The 20,299-nt window shown below is 33.7% G+C and overlaps 3 protein-coding genes and 1 pseudogene across 6 annotated transcripts; 3 read left to right on the top strand and 1 right to left on the bottom strand.

The window, feature by feature from the left end:
* The first annotated feature begins 622 nt into the window (after positions 1-622).
* Positions 623-4,612, top strand: LOC108346298 (disease resistance protein RPV1). Of its 2 annotated transcripts, none has more exons than XM_017585337.2 (5): positions 623-1,207; positions 1,287-2,415; positions 2,516-2,581; positions 2,852-3,583; positions 4,076-4,612. In XM_017585337.2, exons 1-5 carry the CDS (start codon positions 723-725, stop codon positions 4,499-4,501), a joined length of 2,838 nt encoding a protein of 945 aa, XP_017440826.1. In that variant the 5' UTR covers positions 623-722; the 3' UTR covers positions 4,502-4,612. The 2 variants fall into 2 exon arrangements, with proteins under 2 accessions (XP_017440826.1, XP_017440825.1); XM_017585336.2 differs by having other exon boundaries at positions 2,516-2,731.
* Positions 4,613-5,925: 1,313 nt separating this feature from the next.
* Positions 5,926-6,906, bottom strand: LOC108346740 (probable aminotransferase ACS10; annotated as a pseudogene).
* A 1,862-nt stretch (positions 6,907-8,768) lies between these two features.
* On the top strand, positions 8,769-12,661 carry LOC108347666 (disease resistance protein RUN1). 2 transcript variants are annotated; one of them, XM_017587059.2, is made up of 5 exons: positions 8,769-9,342; positions 9,435-10,518; positions 10,616-10,843; positions 10,964-11,686; positions 12,104-12,661. In XM_017587059.2, the coding sequence occupies exons 1-5, from the start codon at positions 8,843-8,845 to the stop codon at positions 12,554-12,556; spliced, it is 2,988 nt and encodes a 995-aa protein (XP_017442548.1). In that variant the 5' UTR covers positions 8,769-8,842; the 3' UTR covers positions 12,557-12,661. The 2 variants fall into 2 exon arrangements, with proteins under 2 accessions (XP_017442548.1, XP_017442549.1); XM_017587060.2 differs by having other exon boundaries at positions 9,015-9,342; positions 9,584-10,518.
* A 2,523-nt stretch (positions 12,662-15,184) lies between these two features.
* LOC108347353 (disease resistance protein RUN1-like) lies at positions 15,185-20,121 on the top strand. 2 transcript variants are annotated; one of them, XM_052868562.1, is made up of 5 exons: positions 15,185-15,758; positions 15,837-16,956; positions 17,043-17,270; positions 17,374-18,102; positions 19,992-20,121. In XM_052868562.1, exons 1-5 carry the CDS (start codon positions 15,274-15,276, stop codon positions 20,085-20,087), a joined length of 2,658 nt encoding a protein of 885 aa, XP_052724522.1. In that variant the 5' UTR covers positions 15,185-15,273; the 3' UTR covers positions 20,088-20,121. The 2 variants fall into 2 exon arrangements, with proteins under 2 accessions (XP_052724522.1, XP_017442008.1); XM_017586519.2 differs by lacking the exon at positions 19,992-20,121 and adding an exon at positions 18,371-19,867.
* The last annotated feature ends 178 nt before the right edge of the window (positions 20,122-20,299 follow it).

The following is a 20,299-nucleotide window of genomic DNA, read 5'->3' as shown; positions in this document are numbered from 1 at the left end:
TGAAAATAAAATAAAATAAATCTATTAGTCAATCCAGACGAAATTGGGTGTTGACACATAGATATATGTGTATTTGTGTACTGTGAAATATGATAATGTTATTTAAAGGATATTTGCATACTATAGAAAGAGACTCGATGTTTTAAAAATAAAAGTAAGGTTAACATGTGTTTAGATATATAAGTAAGTAGGACAGAGAAATACACCTTTCTGTTATCTCTCTCTATTTTTTCTTACTTCTGAATCACTTGATCCAACTAATGGTATGTACCTGTTATAGTTTATAATGGACCTTAAATTAATATTACTTCCAATAATACCAATATCCGTGTTGGCCCAATAATAACTCAATACTCACAGGCTATTTTACCAAATAGAACAAACGGGCTTAAATATCTTTAGAACACGGTTCAGTAATATGTCATGTTTGGCGGCGGCGATGCATTGTTGCAAAGCCTACCGGATCAGACACTATAGCATTAAAATATGTAATTTTAAATAAAATAGAAAATATTTCATAGTAATTAGTGTAATATATTTTTTTGTGGTTGAAAGTGGGTGCTGGTTCAAAGTAAAAAAGGTTCTGTGATGGTCTTAACGCGTTACGAGGATAATTAAAATATGTACTTTGACTCGCTTAGGTGTCTGTACGGATAATCTCTTTGGGAGTGATTCATCATTGCTTTCTCTTCTAACAGTTCATTACCTCATCAATTCCCTCCATGGAATTCGCGTCTTCATCATCCAAACTCCCACGGTATTACGACGTGCTCATCAATTTCAATGGAGAAGACATCCTCACGAAATTTGTTTCTCATCTAGATTCTGTCCTCTCGTCCGTTGGACTCACCACTTTCCTTCACCATCAGAATGCAGTGGAGTCAACGCACGTCCAACAACCTATTCTCGATCTGTGTCGGGTAGTAATAGTTGTTTTCACCAAAACCTATTCTGAATCTGCTTGGTGTCTTCATCAGCTTCAACAAATCATTCAATGGCACCAAACTTATTGCCGACATGTTCTGCCTGTATATTACGAAATTCAGCCATCCGATGTACGTTTTCAGAAGGGTGATTTTGGAAAGGCCTTCAAAGAAACTGCACATCAAACATTTTCAGCACAACAACTTAAGCATGGCATGTCCAGATGGAGCCACGCACTCACCAAAGCTGCAAATTTGTTTGGATGGGATGAGAGTAATCACAGGTAAATCACTCACTCACTCAGCCATATTTCAGGCTTTTGATTTAACTTTGTTAATACATGACTTCTATTAAACTTGAAGGAGTGATGCTGAACTAGTGCACGAAATTGTTAAGAGCGTTCGTAATTCATCAGTTTTTTCTGCTACTAAATTCCCAGTTGGATTACAATACCCAGTGGAAGAACTAATTCAAACTATAAAAGATAAATCCATGGATGTTTGTACAATAGGGATATGTGGCATGAGAGGATCAGGTAAAACCACCCTTGCCAAAGCCATCTACCATCAAATCCATGGTACATTCATGCATAAAAGTTTCATTGAAGGTATTGCACAATTTAGTGAACCAAGAGGGGGTATACATTTTCAGGAACAACTTCTTTCAGATGTCATAAAAACAAAGGTGAAAATAGATACCCTTGAGATGGGAAAAAATATGATTCGGGACAGACTTTTGGGGAAAAGGGTCCTCATTGTACTTGACGATATGGATGACTATCTTTTATTATTATATCTAAGGGAAAGTCATTCATGGTTAAGTAAAGGAACTGTAATAATCATGACAACAACAGACGACGACCTATTTAAGGAATATCAAGTTCAATCTGTTTTTCGGATAAATCCAATGAATGAAAACAGGTCCCTTGAGCTTCTTAGTTGGCACGCATTTCGAGAAGCAAAACCAAAAGAAGAATACAATTACCTTGCAAGAAGATTAATTTCTCTTTGTGGAGGACTACCTCTAGTTCTTGAAGTCATTGGAAGTACCTTATTTGAAAGGACGGAAGTGGAATGGTATAGTGTATTGTTTAAATTAGAGAAAATTCCCTATCACAATGTTCAACAGAAATTGAAAATAAGCTTGGACCGTTTACGCAATCAATTGGAAAGGAACTTATTCCTTGATTTATGTTGTTTCTTTGTTGGTAAGGACAGAGCCTATGCTACGAATATCCTAAGCAGCTCTGTAGTAGAACCTGATAGTGAAACAGGTGTTCTACATGACTTTAGAGTAGACGCTGATAGTGGAATAAGAGTTCTCATGGAGCGGAACCTCATTAAAGTCAAAAGAAATAACAAATTTGGAATGCATCCTTTACTACAAGAAATGGGAATAGCAATTTTTCGTGAAATTTCAGGAGAGAAACGTTGGAAGAACGGTCAACTGTTGTTTGATGTGGATGCAGAATATGCATTGAAAGTGAATGCTGTAAGAACATTCTTTGTATGTGATTTGAAACCTCTTTTGAAAGTGTTTAATTTCTCATGTACGCAATGCATTTTTTCTTTTTTTACTCTTTAAATCACAGGGGAGAAAAAACTATGAGGTATTGCTTTCGACAAGAAGAGAACCATCAAGACTTCAGAAAGACGGTGTAAATTCTGAGAACCTTACTCCGAAATTGAGATGGATTAGTTTCCATGGATTTTCTATAGAATACATAACCAACGTCTTTAATGCGCATGATACAATAGCGATTGATCTAAAACACAGTCTTCTTCAATTCTTTTGGGAAGAACCCCAGGTTTTATTACGAGCCATTCTTCATTACAACATAAAGCTTAATTAAAATAAAATAGTAGTTGCTACTGTCTCAATTTTTATTTTCTGTGTCTAATATTTATCAAAAACTATCTTGGTGTAGGTTTTGAAATCACTAAAAGTCCTTAACCTTAGTCACTCCATGTACTTAACAGAAACACCTGACTTTTCGAGATTACCAAATCTTGAAGAACTCATTCTAAAAGATTGTCCGAGATTGCGGGAAGTACACCAATCTATTGGACATCTCTGTTATCTTATACTACTCAATTTGAAGGACTGTAAACGTCTAAGAAATCTCCCCCAAGAGATATATAGGTTGAAATCTTTAAGAACTCTTATCCTCTCTGGGTGTTCGAAGATTGACCCAATGGAGAAAGATATAGTGCAAATGAAATCCTTGATAACTCTAGCTGCTGAAAATACAACTGTGAAAAAAGTGCCTTTTTCAATTGTAAGTTCAACAGCCATTGGATATATATCCTTAGGAGGATTTGAGAGATTGTCATGTAATCCTTTTCCTTCAATCATTATTCGATCTTGGATGTCGCCAACAATGAATTCCATATCTTATATTAATTTGAATTGTGTGGATATGGAGGATAATAGTTGGGATGATATTGCGCCATTGCTTGGCAACTTGGCAAATCTTCGAAGTGTTTTGGTGCAATGTGACACCGAGTTTCAACTATCTAAGCAAGTAAAAAATATTCTGGTCGACTATTTTTCAAATATTACCGAATCAGAAATTTCAAAGCAGCATTTCAGGTCTTCTTTGATCGGTGTTGGAGCATACCATGAATTCTTCAACGCTGTCAGCAATAACATATCTGAGGTTCTTCTCTCCCTTTTCCGTTGTTTATTTCATTCTCCATCATTTTAGATATTAATTTAGAGAACGGAAAATAATCATAATAAAGTATCTAATAAAAATTACAATTCTATACTTTTAGCACTTGTTGCTTCTAGAGCTACTCAACTTTATCCAAAAGTATTTGATATTAATAATCGAATAACCAAATGATCATGCTTATACTAAGTACTAGGAAATTGATTTCCTCTTTCTTGCTTGAGTAGTTTGTTCATTTTTTTTATACTCAATGATTATATATACTGAAAGAGACGAAAACAGAAATGGATTCTAAATCCCTAACGACAAGATTGTGATATATACACAACGAAACTATTAACCAAATTTATTTAAATTCCATTGCTATGCTTTAATTGAGTATTGGATTTTGTAATCTTTATCGACAAATAATGATTGTAGAAGACCATATGAATAGGAAAGTTAAATAAATGACCAAGCTTTTATCTCATGGTACAGGTATTGGCAAGTAGTGAGTGTTCTGATGTCTCTCTTCCAGGTGACAACCACCCTTATTGGTTGGCCTATATGGGTGAGGGAGATTTTGTTTCTTTCACCGTGCCTACAGATAATGACATGAAGGGAATGGTTTTGTGTGTTGTTTATGTATCAACCCCTGAAATTGAAATTGTGGCCTCTGAAGGAATTAGAACTGTGTTAATTGTCAATTACACAAAGTGCACATTGCAGATACACATGCATGGCAAAACAATTTCCTTTAATGATATAGATTGGAAGGCTATAAGGTCAAATTTAGGATCAGGAGACAAGGTGGAGATTTTTGTGATTTTTTCTCAAGGAGTGGTGGTCAAGAATACACATGTCTATCTTATATGTGGTGAATCACATTACCGTGAAAAAGTGTCTACTCAAAAAAAAAAATGATCTCCTTAGATTCATAAAGAAAATTGTAAAGTGACTTCTATGAGAACTGCAGGATCCCTTTACTTATGGAATTAGTCTGTTCCTTGATTGCAATGCATTTTTTTTCCATCCTTTCCTTATTTTTCTCTAGAGTATAGCTTATAGTTAAGAAATTCATGTTTGCTTTATCTTGTTTCTCACTGCTCACATTGTGTTTCCTTGGCTTCACTTGACCTGTTTATTGTATTTGTTTTCTTGTTACTTTTTGTCAATTCTTTTACGTTTAAACATATAATATCTCATTAAGAAATCTTCTTAAAAAAAAAAAGCATGCATTAAGAAATAAAGACAGACGTTGTTCGATATTCTGTTAGGTGTTCTGTTTTTCTCTCTGCTAGGTAGTCTCTGTTTTTTGTTTCAACATTATAAGCACCTTAGCCTCATCCCTTTAATTAAGACTAAATGAACCAAATTTTAATTTTACTTGTCGTTGTTACTCTGTTTTGATGTGTTTTTATTTATAATTAAATTATCAATCTTTTCAATTGACATTCATTATAGTTTTTAGTTGTAAGTTTTTAACTTGTTTTTTTTTTCAAATATAGCCATGATATTACAAATTATTTTAATTTTGTTAAAAATATTTTAAACTTAATTCTTATAAATTTATATTCATTTGATATGACCAAATATAATCTTTTAAAAGATCCAAAACAAAAACAACTATTTTGACAAGTACAATTAATATTTATACTATCGTGGGTAACATTTTTATTCACATTTTAGACTTGATCCCGGTTGTAAACTTGACACATGCTATGATAAACTTGAAATTTTGCATTTTCAAATGTTTTTTGGATAGAAAGTTCATTCCTATATCTTGTTCTCGTAATCACTTTTATAGTAAGGTGTCAACCTTCTCTTGCAATCACTTCTGAAAATTGAATAAACTTTCATTTTGTGAGATAACCTTAAGAGTCTACTTTGGTTTTTATTATTCATATCTTGGATAGATTTTAAAGTAACAAATCCTCCTTGCAATTATCCTTTGGTATTCAACATAAAGGTAGCGTGCTCTTCCTATGTGGACCGCATAACCAAGAAGGTGCTGCAAAGCAATTGTGGAATTTAGCAAAAAATACGATGAATCAATCTTGAGACAAAGATCAAGGTAATGAAAAATAAATAAATATAAATTTTTCTATTTGTAAAAAAAATGAAAGAGAAAAAAAGTAATGAAAGGTAATGTTAAAATAAATATAAAAAGTTTGTGTATGTCAAAGGATTATTATTCTTAGAGTTAAATATGTTTTTAGTCCCTAAACTATCACGCGATTTTGGGTTTAGTTCCTCTTTCAAACTAAGGTACATTTTAGTCCTCTTTCTTAAGGAAACTTTGATTTTAGTCCTCCGAACCCAACGGCGTTAAAAAAAGGTCGAGGTGGCTAAAGGTGAAATTGTACGATTTTTTTTTCTGACATTGAGTCAGTCTTTCTCAGTTTTTCTCTCTCCCCCTCCCTCGTCTCCTTCCGTCTTCCACTCCCTCCATCAGCTTTTCTTTCAGTGGACGTAGCAAAACAAAAACGAAACCATCCAGGTTCAATACAGTCACATGAAGAGTCCGGGGTAACATTGATCTTGACAACATTCAACAATCTATCCCACAGCTCAAGCTCCCCCTTTTCACTGTAAGACCGAATCAACCTGCTCATGTCAGCCCAGCAGCAAAAACCATCACTGCTCCTAGTGCACTCAATCCCCAACTGCTTTAACCCTGTCACAAATATATTATACATTTTCCGCATCCTCAATCTGTTAACCTCAATAAACTTTTTGCATAAAACTTGTATCTGAAAGAATGGAGATAAGCAATCTTTGAGTTGGGACAGAAACAGTGGAGAACCTTGCCAATTTGCTAGAAGCAGCTACGACATTGTCATTATAGGAGTAGATAGCACTCGCCTTTAAGCCTGGAACAGAAAGCTCATTGGATAAATCAAACACTATATGAACTCTGTCCCGGTCATGATCTTTTGCCTCCATTATTTCTGCCATGCTCACAAATGTCAGTTTAGAATTTCGGCATCTCCAGTGCGGTGACATAGGCCATTATTTATACTATCATGACAAGGATCAGGACAAAACTGCCACTGTAACATAAAATGAGGAATTGGGAGATTGGGAAGTGATTGTTACCCGGGGCTAAGAGGCGTGGGAACAAGAAATGCATTTCCGTGATCTGCTAGGCAGAAGCTCAAAATCTCAATGGCAGAGGAGGAAGCGCCTGCAGTCAGTACCATTTGCGAAGTGTTGAAGAAAATGGGCTTTTCCAAAACTTGACACATGAAACCAGCCACAGCCTGCAGGGTTAGAGGATCAACATAGATTGTTTGTTCATCCAACGTTTTCATCAACAATCCCTTCATGCCATAAAGAAACAGACAATAATTACCACTTTGAGCTCCATCGGAACCCCAGAAAAGACCTCATGTGCCTTGAACAACCCCTTGTAGAGGCACTATCACTCTCATCTCTCTCCTGTTATTCCTCTAAACCCATTTCTCTCTGTTATGTTACTGACGCAAGCCAATGCAATACGAAACAAAGTCTTGTTGTTTCTTGTTAGTAGCGTGTGGACACTGAACTCAACACAAACACGATCAATATTGAATATACTCTAATCTCTTTCTTTCGGATATTCTCAACAGCGGGGGAGATTTCGGCGTAGTTGAAGTGGCAGATTGGTTTGGCAGCGAGGGGTTTGTGCTTCTTAAAGTGAGGGTCGCAGGAGGCGATTATGGATTGGGCGAGAGGTAACAATCCTCCATGAGAGTGAGAATTGGAATGGGTTTGGAGAAATGAAAGAGAAAGAGAAGTTGAAGAGAGAGAGGTGACAGTGGAAAAGACTGACTCTATGGAAGGAGACGAGGGAGAGGGAGAGAGAAAGACTAACTCAATGTCAGAAAAAAAAATCGTACAATTTCACCGTTAGCCACCTCTACTTTTTTTAACGCCGTTGGGTTTGGAAGACTAAAATCAAAGTTTCCTTAAGAAGGAAGACTAAAATGTACCTTAGTTTGAAAGAGGACTAAACCCAAAATCGCTTGATAGTTTAGGGACTAAAAACATATTTAACCCTTATTCTTAGGAGAAAAAATATTAACATTTGTTTTTCCAACATTTTAACATTACACATGTATCATTTTCTTACTTATTTATTATTTATTTATTATTGTATTGATGTAATCTAAATTTAATAAAAGAATGACACATGTCAAAATATTGTAAAAAAATCTATATTAACATATTATTATTGTACTTATTTAGGTCTCATCATAATTTTTTTTTCCTGTAAGATTAAATTAGTAAGTAAGAAACTCATTAAATTGTTGAAAATTATATAACTTTCACGCTTTTCCTGAGTTTAGATATGCTAGACTAACAAGGTAAAATTCAAAATCAGTATAAATCTGAAAAGGCAAAGACATTATAAAAAAATATTAAAATAATGCTATAAATTACCTAAAATTAAATATATATATATATATATATATATATATATATATATATATATATATATATATATATATATATATATATATATATATATATATATAAACAGTTAGTTCAACACAATAAATATTATAGATTTCAATTTTAGAAAAATAAAAAAATTATAGCTTTACTACAAAAAGTTTAATTCGGATATTTTTATTTGAAATATGTTAACCATTAAGCTTTTCGAACATATGTTTTTGTTTTTAATAAGTATTACGTGTGTTTATTTTAAAAAAAATTAACTATGCATTAATACTGAGAAGAATATTTTATGCTACTTTGTAGATATAATTTTTTTTCAATTTTTTAAAGATTAACTAAATAATAAATTTAATTTTTAAATAAAATAGAAAAAATATCATAGTAATTAGTCTAATATAAGTTTTTGTAGTTCCAAGTAAAAAGATTCCGAAATGGTCCCACCACGATAATTAAAGAAGTAAGCAAAACTACAAAGTACGTTCATTTGACACGGTCAATGATAATATTTTGGTTATTGTTATATTATTTTTTAATTTAAAATTATAATATATATTATTATATTATTGAAAGTAGTGTGAAATGAATGGTTTTCTTTAATTTAATATATTAAAATATATTTTGTAATTTATTATTATTATTATTAAATAAAAAATAGAAAAATAAATTAAAAAAAATTAACTGATGTTCGGACGTGGATAAAATGTTAATTAACATCCAAATATCGATAATTATTAATAAAAAAGTAAAATAGTGATTTTTGGAGATGGAGACTTCTCCTCTTTAGATGGTGTTGCGCATTATTGCTTTCTCTTCTGATACTTCATGACGTCACCAATTCCTTCCATGGAATTCGCCTCTTCAACTACCGAACTCCCACGGAAGTACGATGTGCTCATCAACTTCAACGGAGAAGACATAGGCAGGAAATTTGTTTCGCATCTCGATTCCATCCTCTCTGCTGTTGGACTTACCACTTTCCTTCACCACGACAATGGAGTGAAGTCAATGAACGAACCTATTCTCAATCTGTATCGGGTAGCAATAGTTGTTTTCACCAAAACCTATTCCCAATCTCCTTGGTGTCTTCATCAACTTCAACAAATCATTCAATGGCACCAAACTTATTCCCGACATGTTCTGCCCGTATATTACGAAATTCAGCCATTTGATGTACGCTCTCAGAAGGGTGATTTTGGAAAAGCCTTCAAAAAAGCTGCACACCAAACTTTCTCACAACAACAACTGGAGCATGGCATGTCCAAGTGGACCCACGCACTCACCAAAGCTGCAAATTTCTTTGGATGGAATGAGAGCAATTACAGGTAAATCACTCACTCACTCAATAACCATATTTTAAGCATACTTTCATTTTGTTAATACATGACTTCTTCAATAATTGCTATTGGACTTGAAGGAGTGATGCTGAACTAGTGGACAAAATTGTTAAGAGCGTTCTTAATTTACCAGTCTTGTCTGCTACTAAATTTCCAGTTGGATTACAATCCAAAGTGGAAGATCTAATTCAAACTATAAAAGATAAATCGAGCGAAGTTTGTATAATAGGGATAAGTGGAGCTGGAGGATCTGGGAAAACCACCCTTGCCAAAGCCATCTACAATAAAATTCATGAAACATTCACGGAGAAAAGTTTCATCGAAGATATTGGACAAGTTAGTCGAACAAGAGGGCATCATCGTTTACAAGAACAATTTCTTTTAGATGTCCTAAAAACAAGGGTGGAGATACCTAGTGTTGATATGGGAAGAAGAATGATTCGGGAAAGACTTACTGGGAAAAGGGTGTTAATTGTACTTGACGATGTGACTGAGAATTTTACATTGTTAGATCTATGGGGATGCCGTGAATGGTTCGGTGGAGGAACAGTAATAATCATTACAACAAGAGATGTAGACCTACCGAGGATTCTTAAAGTTGATTCTGTTTTCGGGATAAGGCTAATGAACGCTAACGAATCCCTTGAGCTTCTTAGTTGGCACGCATTTAGAGAAGTAAAACCAAAAGAAGAATACAATTACCTTGCAAAAGGTGTAGTTACTCATTGTGGAGGACTACCTCTAGCTCTTGAAGTCATTGGAAATTGTTTATTTAAAAAGACGAAAGAAGAATGGAATAGTATACTGTTAAAATTAGAGAAAATTCCCCTGCACAATGTTCAAGGGAAATTGAAAATAAGCTTTGACGGATTACGGAATCAAATTGAAAAAGATTTATTCCTTGATATATGTTGTTCCTTTGTTGGTGAGGGCAGAGACTATGTTACGAAGATGCTAAATGGATGCGGAGTAGACGCTGACAGTGGAATAAGAGTCCTCATAGAACTTAGTCTCATAAAAGTTAAAAGGAACAACAAACTTGGAATGCATCTTTTGTTACAAGAAATGGGAAGAAATATTATTAATGAAATTTATGAAAAGGAATTTCGGAGGGAGCGGCGACTGCGGTTTGACGATTCAGAATATGTATTGACAGATAATACAGTAAGAACATTCTTTACGTATGTTTTGAAACTTCTCTTGGAAGTGTTTGCTTTCTCATGTTCAACGCATTTGTTTTGCTTTGCTCTTTTAATCACAGGGGAGAAGAGCTATTGAGCGAGTGCCAGTAAAATTACGTTCAGTGAGAAGAGAACCATCAAGACTGTTGACATACATTGAAAATTCTGATTACATTTCTAAGAAACTGAGGTGGATCAGTTTGGATTGGTTTTCTTTAGAATACCTACCTGACAAGTTTTATCTGCATGATGCAATAACGATTGATTTAAAACACAGTTCTCTTCGATTCCTCTTGAAAGAACCTCAGGTTTTTATTACTTTCCATTTTCTATTCAAACACAACACTTAACTAAAATAAAAATAGTAACCTAATGTTTCATTTCTACCTTCTTCTCTAATGTTTGTCCAAGAAAACTATTTGTTGTAGGATTTGAGGTGGCTGAAGGTCCTTAATCTTAGTCACTCGAAGTATTTAACAGAAACTCCTGACTTTTCTGGACTACCAAGTCTTGAACAACTCATTCTCAAGGATTGTACAGGATTACGTGAAGTCCACCCATCTATTGGATGTCTCTGCAATCTTACATTGTTAAATTTGAAGGACTGTACAAGTCTAAGCAATCTCCCTAGAGAGATATATAAATTGATATCTTTAGAAACTCTCATTCTCTCTGGGTGTTCGATGATTGACCTATTGGAAAAAGATGTAGTGCAAATGGAATCCCTGGTAACTCTAATTGCTGAAAATACAATTGTGAACCATGTCCCTTTTTCGATTCTAAGCTCGAAAAGCATTGGACATATATCCTTACGAGGATTTGAGAGATTGTCACGTAATATTTTTCCTTCTATCATTCGGTCTTGGATGTCGACAGTAATGAATCCCATATCTTATATTCATTCGCTGTGCATGGATATCGATAATAGTTGGGAAAATATTGGACCATTGCTTAGCAGCCTGGAAAATCTTCGAAGTGTTTTGGTGCAATGTGACACCGAGTATCAACTATCTAAGCAAGTAAAAAGTATTCTGGTTGAATATTTCGCAAATTTTGCAGAATCAGGAATTTCAAAGCAGTTCAGGTCTTCTTTTATTCGTCTTGGAACATACCATGAATTCTTCAATGCGGTCAGCGATAACATCTCTGAGGTTCTTCTCTATCTTTCCCACCTTCACCACCATTTTAGCTATTAATTAAGACAACAGAAGTAATTCAAATGGACTATCTAATAGAAACCAATTCTAAACTTTTAGCACCCTTCGCTTCTACGGCTACACAACTTTATCCAAAAGTGTATGATTTTAATAATCAACTAAGTGATTATGCCTTTACTAAGCACTAGCAAATTGACTTTCACTTTCTTGCTTTACTAGCTTCATGATTGTTTTATTTCCATTGCTCGTAAAAGTAAAAACTAAAAGAGAAGATAGAAATGCATTCTTAATCCCTAATGACATGATGGTGATACAACACAACAAAACTACAGACCAGAATTGTTTAAATTAATTACCATTGATATATTTTAATTATTTCTTACATTTTGTAATTTTTATCTCATGTTGCAGGTATTGTTAAATAGCGAGTCTTGTGATGTCTCTCTTCCAGTTGATAACCTTCCTAATTGGTTGGCCTATATGGGTGAGGGAAATTCTGTTTCTTTCTCTGTGCCTTGGGACCGTGACATGAAAGGAATGGCTTTGAGTGTTGTTTATTTATCAACTGGTGAGATCGTGGCAACTGAATGTCTTAGAAGTGTCTTAATAGTTAATTACACAAAGTCCACATTGCAAATACACAAGTATGGCACAATAATTTCCTTTAATGATATAGACTGGCAGGGTATAATGTCAAATTTGGCACCTGAAGACAAGGTGGAGATTTTTGTTACTTTTGGTCATGGATTGGTGGTAAAGAACACAATACTCTATCTTGTATGTGGTGAACCAAACTATTTGAAAAAAGAGCTAGAGTCAAAGAAAAATTCTCTCCTTAGATCGATAATGAAAATTGTAATGTGACTTTTAGTAAGTCATTTATCTTCTCTGAGAACAGCAGGGTTCCTTTAGTTATGGAATTAATCTGTGTCCTTGATTGAAATTCATATTTCTCCGTCCTTTCCTTCTTTTTCGTATAGCTTACAGTTAAGAAATTCATGTTTATTTTAGCCCTGTTTCTCACTCTTCACATTGTGCTTCCTTGGCTTCACTACTTGAACTGTTTATTGTATTTGTTTTCAAGTTACTTTTGTCAATTCTTTTCTCTTTTAGGATATAATCTCATTAAGAAATCCTCTAAAAAAAGACATGCATTAGAGGCATATGGTGTTCGATATTGTTATGTGTTTTTCTTTGCTATATGTTATGTAGTCTCTGTTTCCGTTTCAACATAATAAGCATCATAGCCCCGTACCTCTATTTAATACTACATGAACCAAATTTTAATTTCAATTGTCGTTGTTACTCAGTTTTGGTTTGTTTTATGTATAATTAAATATATCCATTTTTGCTAAGTAATTTTGGCATTCCATAAAGGGCTTTTAGTGGAATTTCACTGTCATGGACCTCTCCAAGAGGAAGCAACTCATCATTCATATCACTCATCCCTAAGGGGAGAATCCTAGAAACTTAATGATTAAAGACTCGTATCTCTAGTAAGTTGCATGTATAAAGTGATATATAAAGTCTTGGCTGATATATTAAAAGAAGTTCTACCATTGATGTAGATAAAAAACAAAGTTCCTTTTTACGTGAGAGGTGTTAAGACAAAATCATCTTGAGAATAGACTGTCTAAAGCAATCCAAGTTTTTCAAAAGAGCATTAAACAAAATATTATTGTGTTGGAAAAACAGTTTAAAATAGTAGTGTATAATGAAGAAGCACTTTATGACGTTTAAAGCCAAGAGTTTAAGTAAGGCATTATAGACCAAACTGTTTAAATGTATTAGAAAATCATAAATAGCGTCTAGAAGAAAGTGTCTCTCATAGAAATCTCTCAATAGACTGTATGAGTAAAATAAACTACTTATGAAAACAAAATTCTATCTCTTATAGAACACTAATGTTAAAAGAAATTTTTCATTCAATACAATGTTATATTAAGCAAAACTTTTTAGAGAAAACATGGTATGATAAGTGACCGCAAAACGTTTTAGCCGTGAGAAAACATCTTATGTTTATACCATCTGATGAATATACATTTGTCTTACCAAACAATGCATTAATCAGTGAAATAACAAATGATAAAATGTCTTAAATATGTTACATTGCTTAATACTTATCAACGTTCAAAACATTTAATGCATGTATGAAAAAGTGTTTAAATGCTTGTATACTTTGTTTCTTGATATCTATGAGATCAATAAAGAATCACGACACCCAAGAAAAAGACATTGTTAGAGAATAAGAACATTTTGAAAATATTTCCTTGAAGCCATTTACTCTCTCACATAGTGCAAGTTCAAGTTTCTTTTAAGGCTATAAAACAAAAGTTGTGGACCTTACAAAATATACTAAAATAAAACTTCACATCTAAAGACTACAAACTCTTCATAAGTCAACTTCTTCATTTAATGATTATCTTTCAACAGAAACTATATATATATATATATATATATATATATATATATATATATATATATATATATATATATATATATATATATATATATATATAATAGCTTAGATAACGTGTATCACATCTTATTATTGACAAAGAAGTTTCCTATTCTTTCTCAACACATCAACAATATATATCTAGTTATTTTACTCGGCCAACCCCTAGGTTACTCTTTTGCCAAAACATAGTATGCATCTCAATCAAATTTATGAATCAAACGTAAACATGAAGGACTCTGATACAACAATCATATAACCAAAAACACTCATGGAAATATATATAATTTGACAACGATAGCATTGGCATAATACTAAAAGCATCCATCAACTTAAGAATAATGTTATATGATTCGAAATAGGTAAATATATACTAGTGTATTTTATAAATATAATTCGTTTTTTAAATATATATTTCGTTTAAGATGTAGCACAACGTCTCTAGTTTGAGAAAAAAAAAAGGGAGCCTAGCTTGGAATAGGTAAAATTCAAAATCAATAAAAATAAAAAAGAAAAAAAGTTATTTAATAATAATACAAAGTGATTTTGAAACAATTTTATAATTTAATTAACATTAAATGAGTAAATAGTTAATTCAATACAACAAATAAGTATTGATAATATTTCAATTTTAGAGGAAACAACAAATATTATAGTTTTAGTAATAATCGTCATTTGTATTTATTGAAGAAAAAGTTAACTATGCATTAAACATTGAAAAGTGTCTTTTACCTTTACTTGTTTCTTTCTAAATATAAATGTTTAGTGATTTCTTAAAGATTAATTACATATTAAATTTATTTTTTCTTTTACTAAACATATTGATAATTCTCATAAACACGAACTATATACTCAATTATAAATTAATAAAATTAAAATTAGTGTATCTGATTGTTGTTTTAGTCAAAATCAAACTTGTTAATGCTTATTCCACTATACTAGTTGTTTACTCTAATTATTTAACGGCAATTATACTTTTTACTTTTTTTTATTTATTATTATAAGCATAACCTCTTTCAGAGATGTACTTTGACTCGCTTTGGTGTCTGTACAGATAATCTCTTTGAGAGTGTTTCGTTATTGCTTTCTCTTCTAACAATTCATTACCTCATCGATTCCTTCCATGGAATTCGCGTCTTCAGCATCCAAACTCTCACGGTATTACGACGTGCTCATCAACTTCAATGGAGAAGACATCCGCAGGAAATTTGTTTCTCATCTCGATTCTGCCCTGTCGTCCGTTGGACTCACCACTTTCCTTCACCATCAGAATGCAGTGGAGTCAACGCACGTCCAACAACCTATTCTCGATCTGTGTCGGGTAGTAATAGTTGTTTTCACCAAAACCTATTCTGAATCTGCTTGGTGTCTTCATCAGCTTCAACAAATCATTCAATGGCACCAAACTTATTGCCGACATGTTCTGCCTGTATATTACGAAATTCAGCCATCCGATGTACGTTTTCAGAAGGGTGATTTTGGAAAGGCCTTCAAAGAAACTGCACATCAAACATTTTCAGCACAACAACTTGAGCATGGCATGTCCAGATGGAGCCACGCACTCACCAAAGCTTCAAATTTGTTTGGATGGGATGAGAGTAATCACAGGTAAATCACTCACCACTCAACCATATTTCAGGCTTTTGATTTAACATTGTTAATACATGACTTCTATTAAACTTGAAGGAGTGATGCTGAACTAGTGCACGAAATTGTTAAGAGCGTTCGTAATTCATCAGTTTTTTCTGCTACTAAATTCCCAGTTGGATTACAATACCCAGTGGAAGAACTAATTCAAACTATAAAAGATAAATCCATGGATGTTTGTACAATAGGGATATGTGGAATGAGAGGATCAGGTAAAACCACCCTTGCCAAAGCCATCTACCATCAAATCCATGGTACATTCATGCATAAAAGTTTCATTGAAGGTATTGCACAATTTAGTGAACCAAGAGGGGGTATACATTTTCAGGAACAACTTCTTTCAGATGTCATAAAAACAAAGTTCAAGATAGATACCCTTGAGATGGGAAGAAATATGATTCGGGACAGACTTTCGGGGAAAAGGGTGCTTATTGTACTTGACGATATGGATGACTATCGTTCATTATTATATCTAAGGGAAAGTCGTTCATGGTTAAGTAAAGGAACTGTAATAATCATGACAACAAGAGACGACGACCTATTTAGGCAATATCAAGTTCAATCTGTTTTTCGGATAAATCCAATGAATGAAAATAGGTCCCTTGAGCTTCTTAGTTGGCACGCATTTAGAGAACCGAAACCAAAAGAAGAATTCGATTACCTTGCAAGAAGATTAATTTCTCGTTGTGGAGGACTACCTCTAGTTCTTGAAGTCATTGGAAGTACCTTATTTGAAAGGACAGAAGAGGAATGGCATAGTGTATTGTTTGAATTAGAGAACATTCCCTTGTACAATGTTCAACTGAAATTGAAAATAAGCTTGAACCGTTTACGCAATCAATTGGAAAGGGATTTATTCCTTGATTTATGTTGTTTCTTTGTTGGTAAGGACAGAGCATATGCTACGAAAATCCTAAGTAGCTCTGTAGTAGAAGCTGATATTGAAACAGGTGTTCTACATGACTTTAGAGTAGACGCTGATAGTGGAATAAGAGTTCTGATGGATCGTAACCTCATTAAAATCAAAAGGAATAACAAATTTGGAATGCATCCTTTACTACAAGAAATGGGAAAAACAATTTTTCGTGAAACTTCAAGAAGGAAACTTTGGAAGAACGGTCAACTGTTGTTTTATGTGGATGCAGAATATGCATTGAAAGTAAATGCTTTAAGAACATTCTTTGTATGTGATTTGAAACTTCTTTTGAAAGCTTTTAATTTCGGTTTTTACTCTTTAAATCACAGGGGAGAAAAGACTATGAGGTATTGCCTTTGATATTGCTTTCAACTAGAAGAGAACCATCAAGACTGCCGAAGGACGGTGTAAATTCTGAGAACCTTTCTCCGAAATTGAGGAGGATTAGTTTCCGTGGGTTTTCCATAGAATATATAACCAACGTCTTTAATGCGCATGATACAATAGCGATTGATCCAAAACACAGTCTTCTTCAATTCTTTTGGGATGCACCCCAGGTTTTATTACCAGCCATTCCAAATTACAAATAAAATAGTGACTTTCTACTGTTTCATTTTTTATTTTCGTCTCTAATATTTATCAGAAACTATCTTGGTGTAGGTTTTGAGATCACTAAAAGTCCTTAACCTTAGTCACACCATGTACTTAACAGAAACACCTGACTTTTCGAGACTACCATATCTTGAAGAACTCATTCTAAAAGATTGTCCGAGATTGTGCAAAGTACACCAATCTATTGGACATCTCAGTTATCTTATAGTGCTCAATTTGAAGGGTTGTAAATGTCTAAGCAATCTGCCCAGAGGGATATATAAGTTGAAATCTTTAAGAACTCTTATCCTCTCTGGATGTTCGAAGATTGAGCCAATGGAGAAAGATATAGTGCAAATGAAATCCTTGATAACTCTAATTGCTGAAAATACCACTGCGAAACAAGTGCCTTTTTCAATTGTAAGTTCAAAAGCGACTGGATATATATCCTTGCAAGGATTTGAGAGATTGTCATTTAATTCTTTTCCTTCAATCATTATTCGGTCTTGGATGTCGCCAACAATGAATCCCATATTTTATATTCATTCGTTGTGCGCGGATGTCGATAATAGTTGGGAAGATATTGGACCATTACTTAGCAGCCTGAAAAATCTTCGAAGTGTTTTGGTGCAATATGACAGCGACTTTCAATTATCTAAGCAAGTAAAAAATATTCTGGTCGACTATTTTTCAAATATTACCGAATCAGAAATTTCAAAGCAGCACTACAGGTCTTCTTTGATTGGTGTTGGAGCATACCATGAATTCTTCCATGCCGTCAGCGATAACATATCTGAGGTTCTTCTCTCCCTTTTCCTTTGTTTAATTCATTCTCCATCATTTTAGCTATTAATTAAGAGAACGTAAAATAACATAATAAAGTATCTAATAGAAACTACAATTCTATATTTTTAGCCCCCGTTGCTTCTACAACTACACTATGAATAGCTTATAAAGTATCTAATAGAAACTTCCCGTTGTAATCTTTATCGACAAATAATGATTGCAGAAGACAATATGAATAGGAAAATTAAATAAATGACTAAGCTTTTGTCTCATGGAACAGGTATTGGCAAGTAGTGAGTCTTCTGATATCTCTGTTCCAGGTGACAACCACCCTTATTGGTTGGCCTATATGGGTGAGGGAGATTCTGTTTCTTTCACCGTGCCTCCAGATAAGGACATGAAGGGAATGGTTTTGTGTGTTGTTTATGCATCAACCCCTGAAATTGTGGCAACTGAAGGTCTTAGAAGTGTGTTAATTGTTAATTACACTAAGTGCACATTGCAAATACACATGCATGGCAAAACAATTTCCTTTAATGATATAGATTGGCAGGCTATAAGGTCAAATTTAGGATCAGGAGACAAGGTGGAGATTTTTGTGACTTTTTCTCAAGGATTGGTGGTCAAGAATACATATGTCTATCTTATATGTGGTGAATCACATTACTTGGAAAAAGAGCCTACTCCAAACAAAAATTATCTCCTTAGATTGATAATGAAAATTGTAATGTGTGACTTTTGGTAAGTCATTTATCTTCTTTGAGAACTGCAGATCCCTTTTGGCAATCCATAAAAGGCTTTTAGTTGAATTTCACTTTCATGGACCTCTGCCAAGAGGAAGCAACTCATCATTCATATCACTCATCCCTAAGGGGGAGAATCCCTAGAGATTTAATGATTACAGACTCTTATCTCTAGTAAGTTGCATGTATAAAGTCTTGGGGATTTCTTCTCCACATGCTTAGAAGACTAGGCTTTTATGAAAAGTGTTATTTTGGATCATGCTCTGTATCTATTTCTGTCAATGAAAGCCCTGCTATGGAGTTCGGTATGCAAAGAGGCATCAAACAAGGGGATCCGCTTGGTCGTTTTGTGCTAGAACATTTAAGTTTATTGTTAGATGTTATAGGTAAAAGACTCTTTAGTGTGGAAGTTGAACTTCTGTTGTTTGCTGATGATATGATTTTCCTTTGGGAAATGTCAATGAATAATACATGATATAAAATGCTTGATGAGATGGTCATACGGCACAATTGGGATGAAGAGGAAGAAGGTGGAAGAAGAAATTGATGGTAATGAAGGAGAAGTGGATGAAGATGATGATGTTGCCTAGTGTTTTGGCTATGCAGATGTTGATAGGAGGTTGATAGCAGAGTTCCTTCTGTTTTATGTGTTCTTGAGGGATTAAGAGGATGAATATGTGTTCTGGAAATTTGTACTGCGTTGCCTATTGTTTTTTTCAGTTGCTGACAAAAATGAAGAGGAAAATGGATGAAGAACGGAAGAGGGTCTGGTTTTGGAGGATGGGAAGAATATGTGTGGATGTCTTGTAGAAGAAAAAAGGAATTGTTGGTGATGGATGGGCGAGATAAAATGTGAAGAACCCGTAATGATGGTCTCTGCTTTTTGTATGAAGATGGAAGAGGCAAAGGAGTGGAGACCGCTGAGGATTTATGTTATTATTTTTATTGTGCAAGCAATTAGAGTTTTCTTTTGTTAGGATTCACGTTGTTAATGAAAAGACAATTGTCTATTAATCCTTAGATAGTTTGACGAAGATATATCCATTATTTATTATTGGCGAAAAGTTTTTAATAGATTAAATTAGTAGATTTTTCCTTTCTGTTGTGATTTTTTTGTCTGAAAATGTTGGTTTATGGGCATTTTCCTCTTTCGTGTAGGGTATACTGGCAACAAGTGGTGTGACTTTTGCTTCCAGTTGTTACTTTTCTAATCTTCCTAATAATTATACACTAAATATCTACAAGCGAAATTGAAACTGAACTGTGCCAGCTATTATTTCTTTCTTCCTCTGATTCTATTTTGCTTCCTCGTAAAAACCGAAAAGCAAGAAAAACAAAATGGACTTCTGTCATATGCTTCGGAAACATCGTTGTAGTTTCGTTAATAGCCGGAGTTACGAGGCATTCAGCCCCTCATATAAGTTGTAAAAAAACACCAAAATGAAAAAACATGTTTTTTCACTTTT

This window comes from Vigna angularis, chromosome 9 (genome assembly GCF_016808095.1).
Source record: "Vigna angularis cultivar LongXiaoDou No.4 chromosome 9, ASM1680809v1, whole genome shotgun sequence".
NCBI classification, from domain to species: Eukaryota; Viridiplantae; Streptophyta; class Magnoliopsida; order Fabales; family Fabaceae; genus Vigna; species Vigna angularis.
Note: the sequence above shows the minus strand (reverse complement) of the source record. Positions and strands in the feature narration are given on the sequence as shown.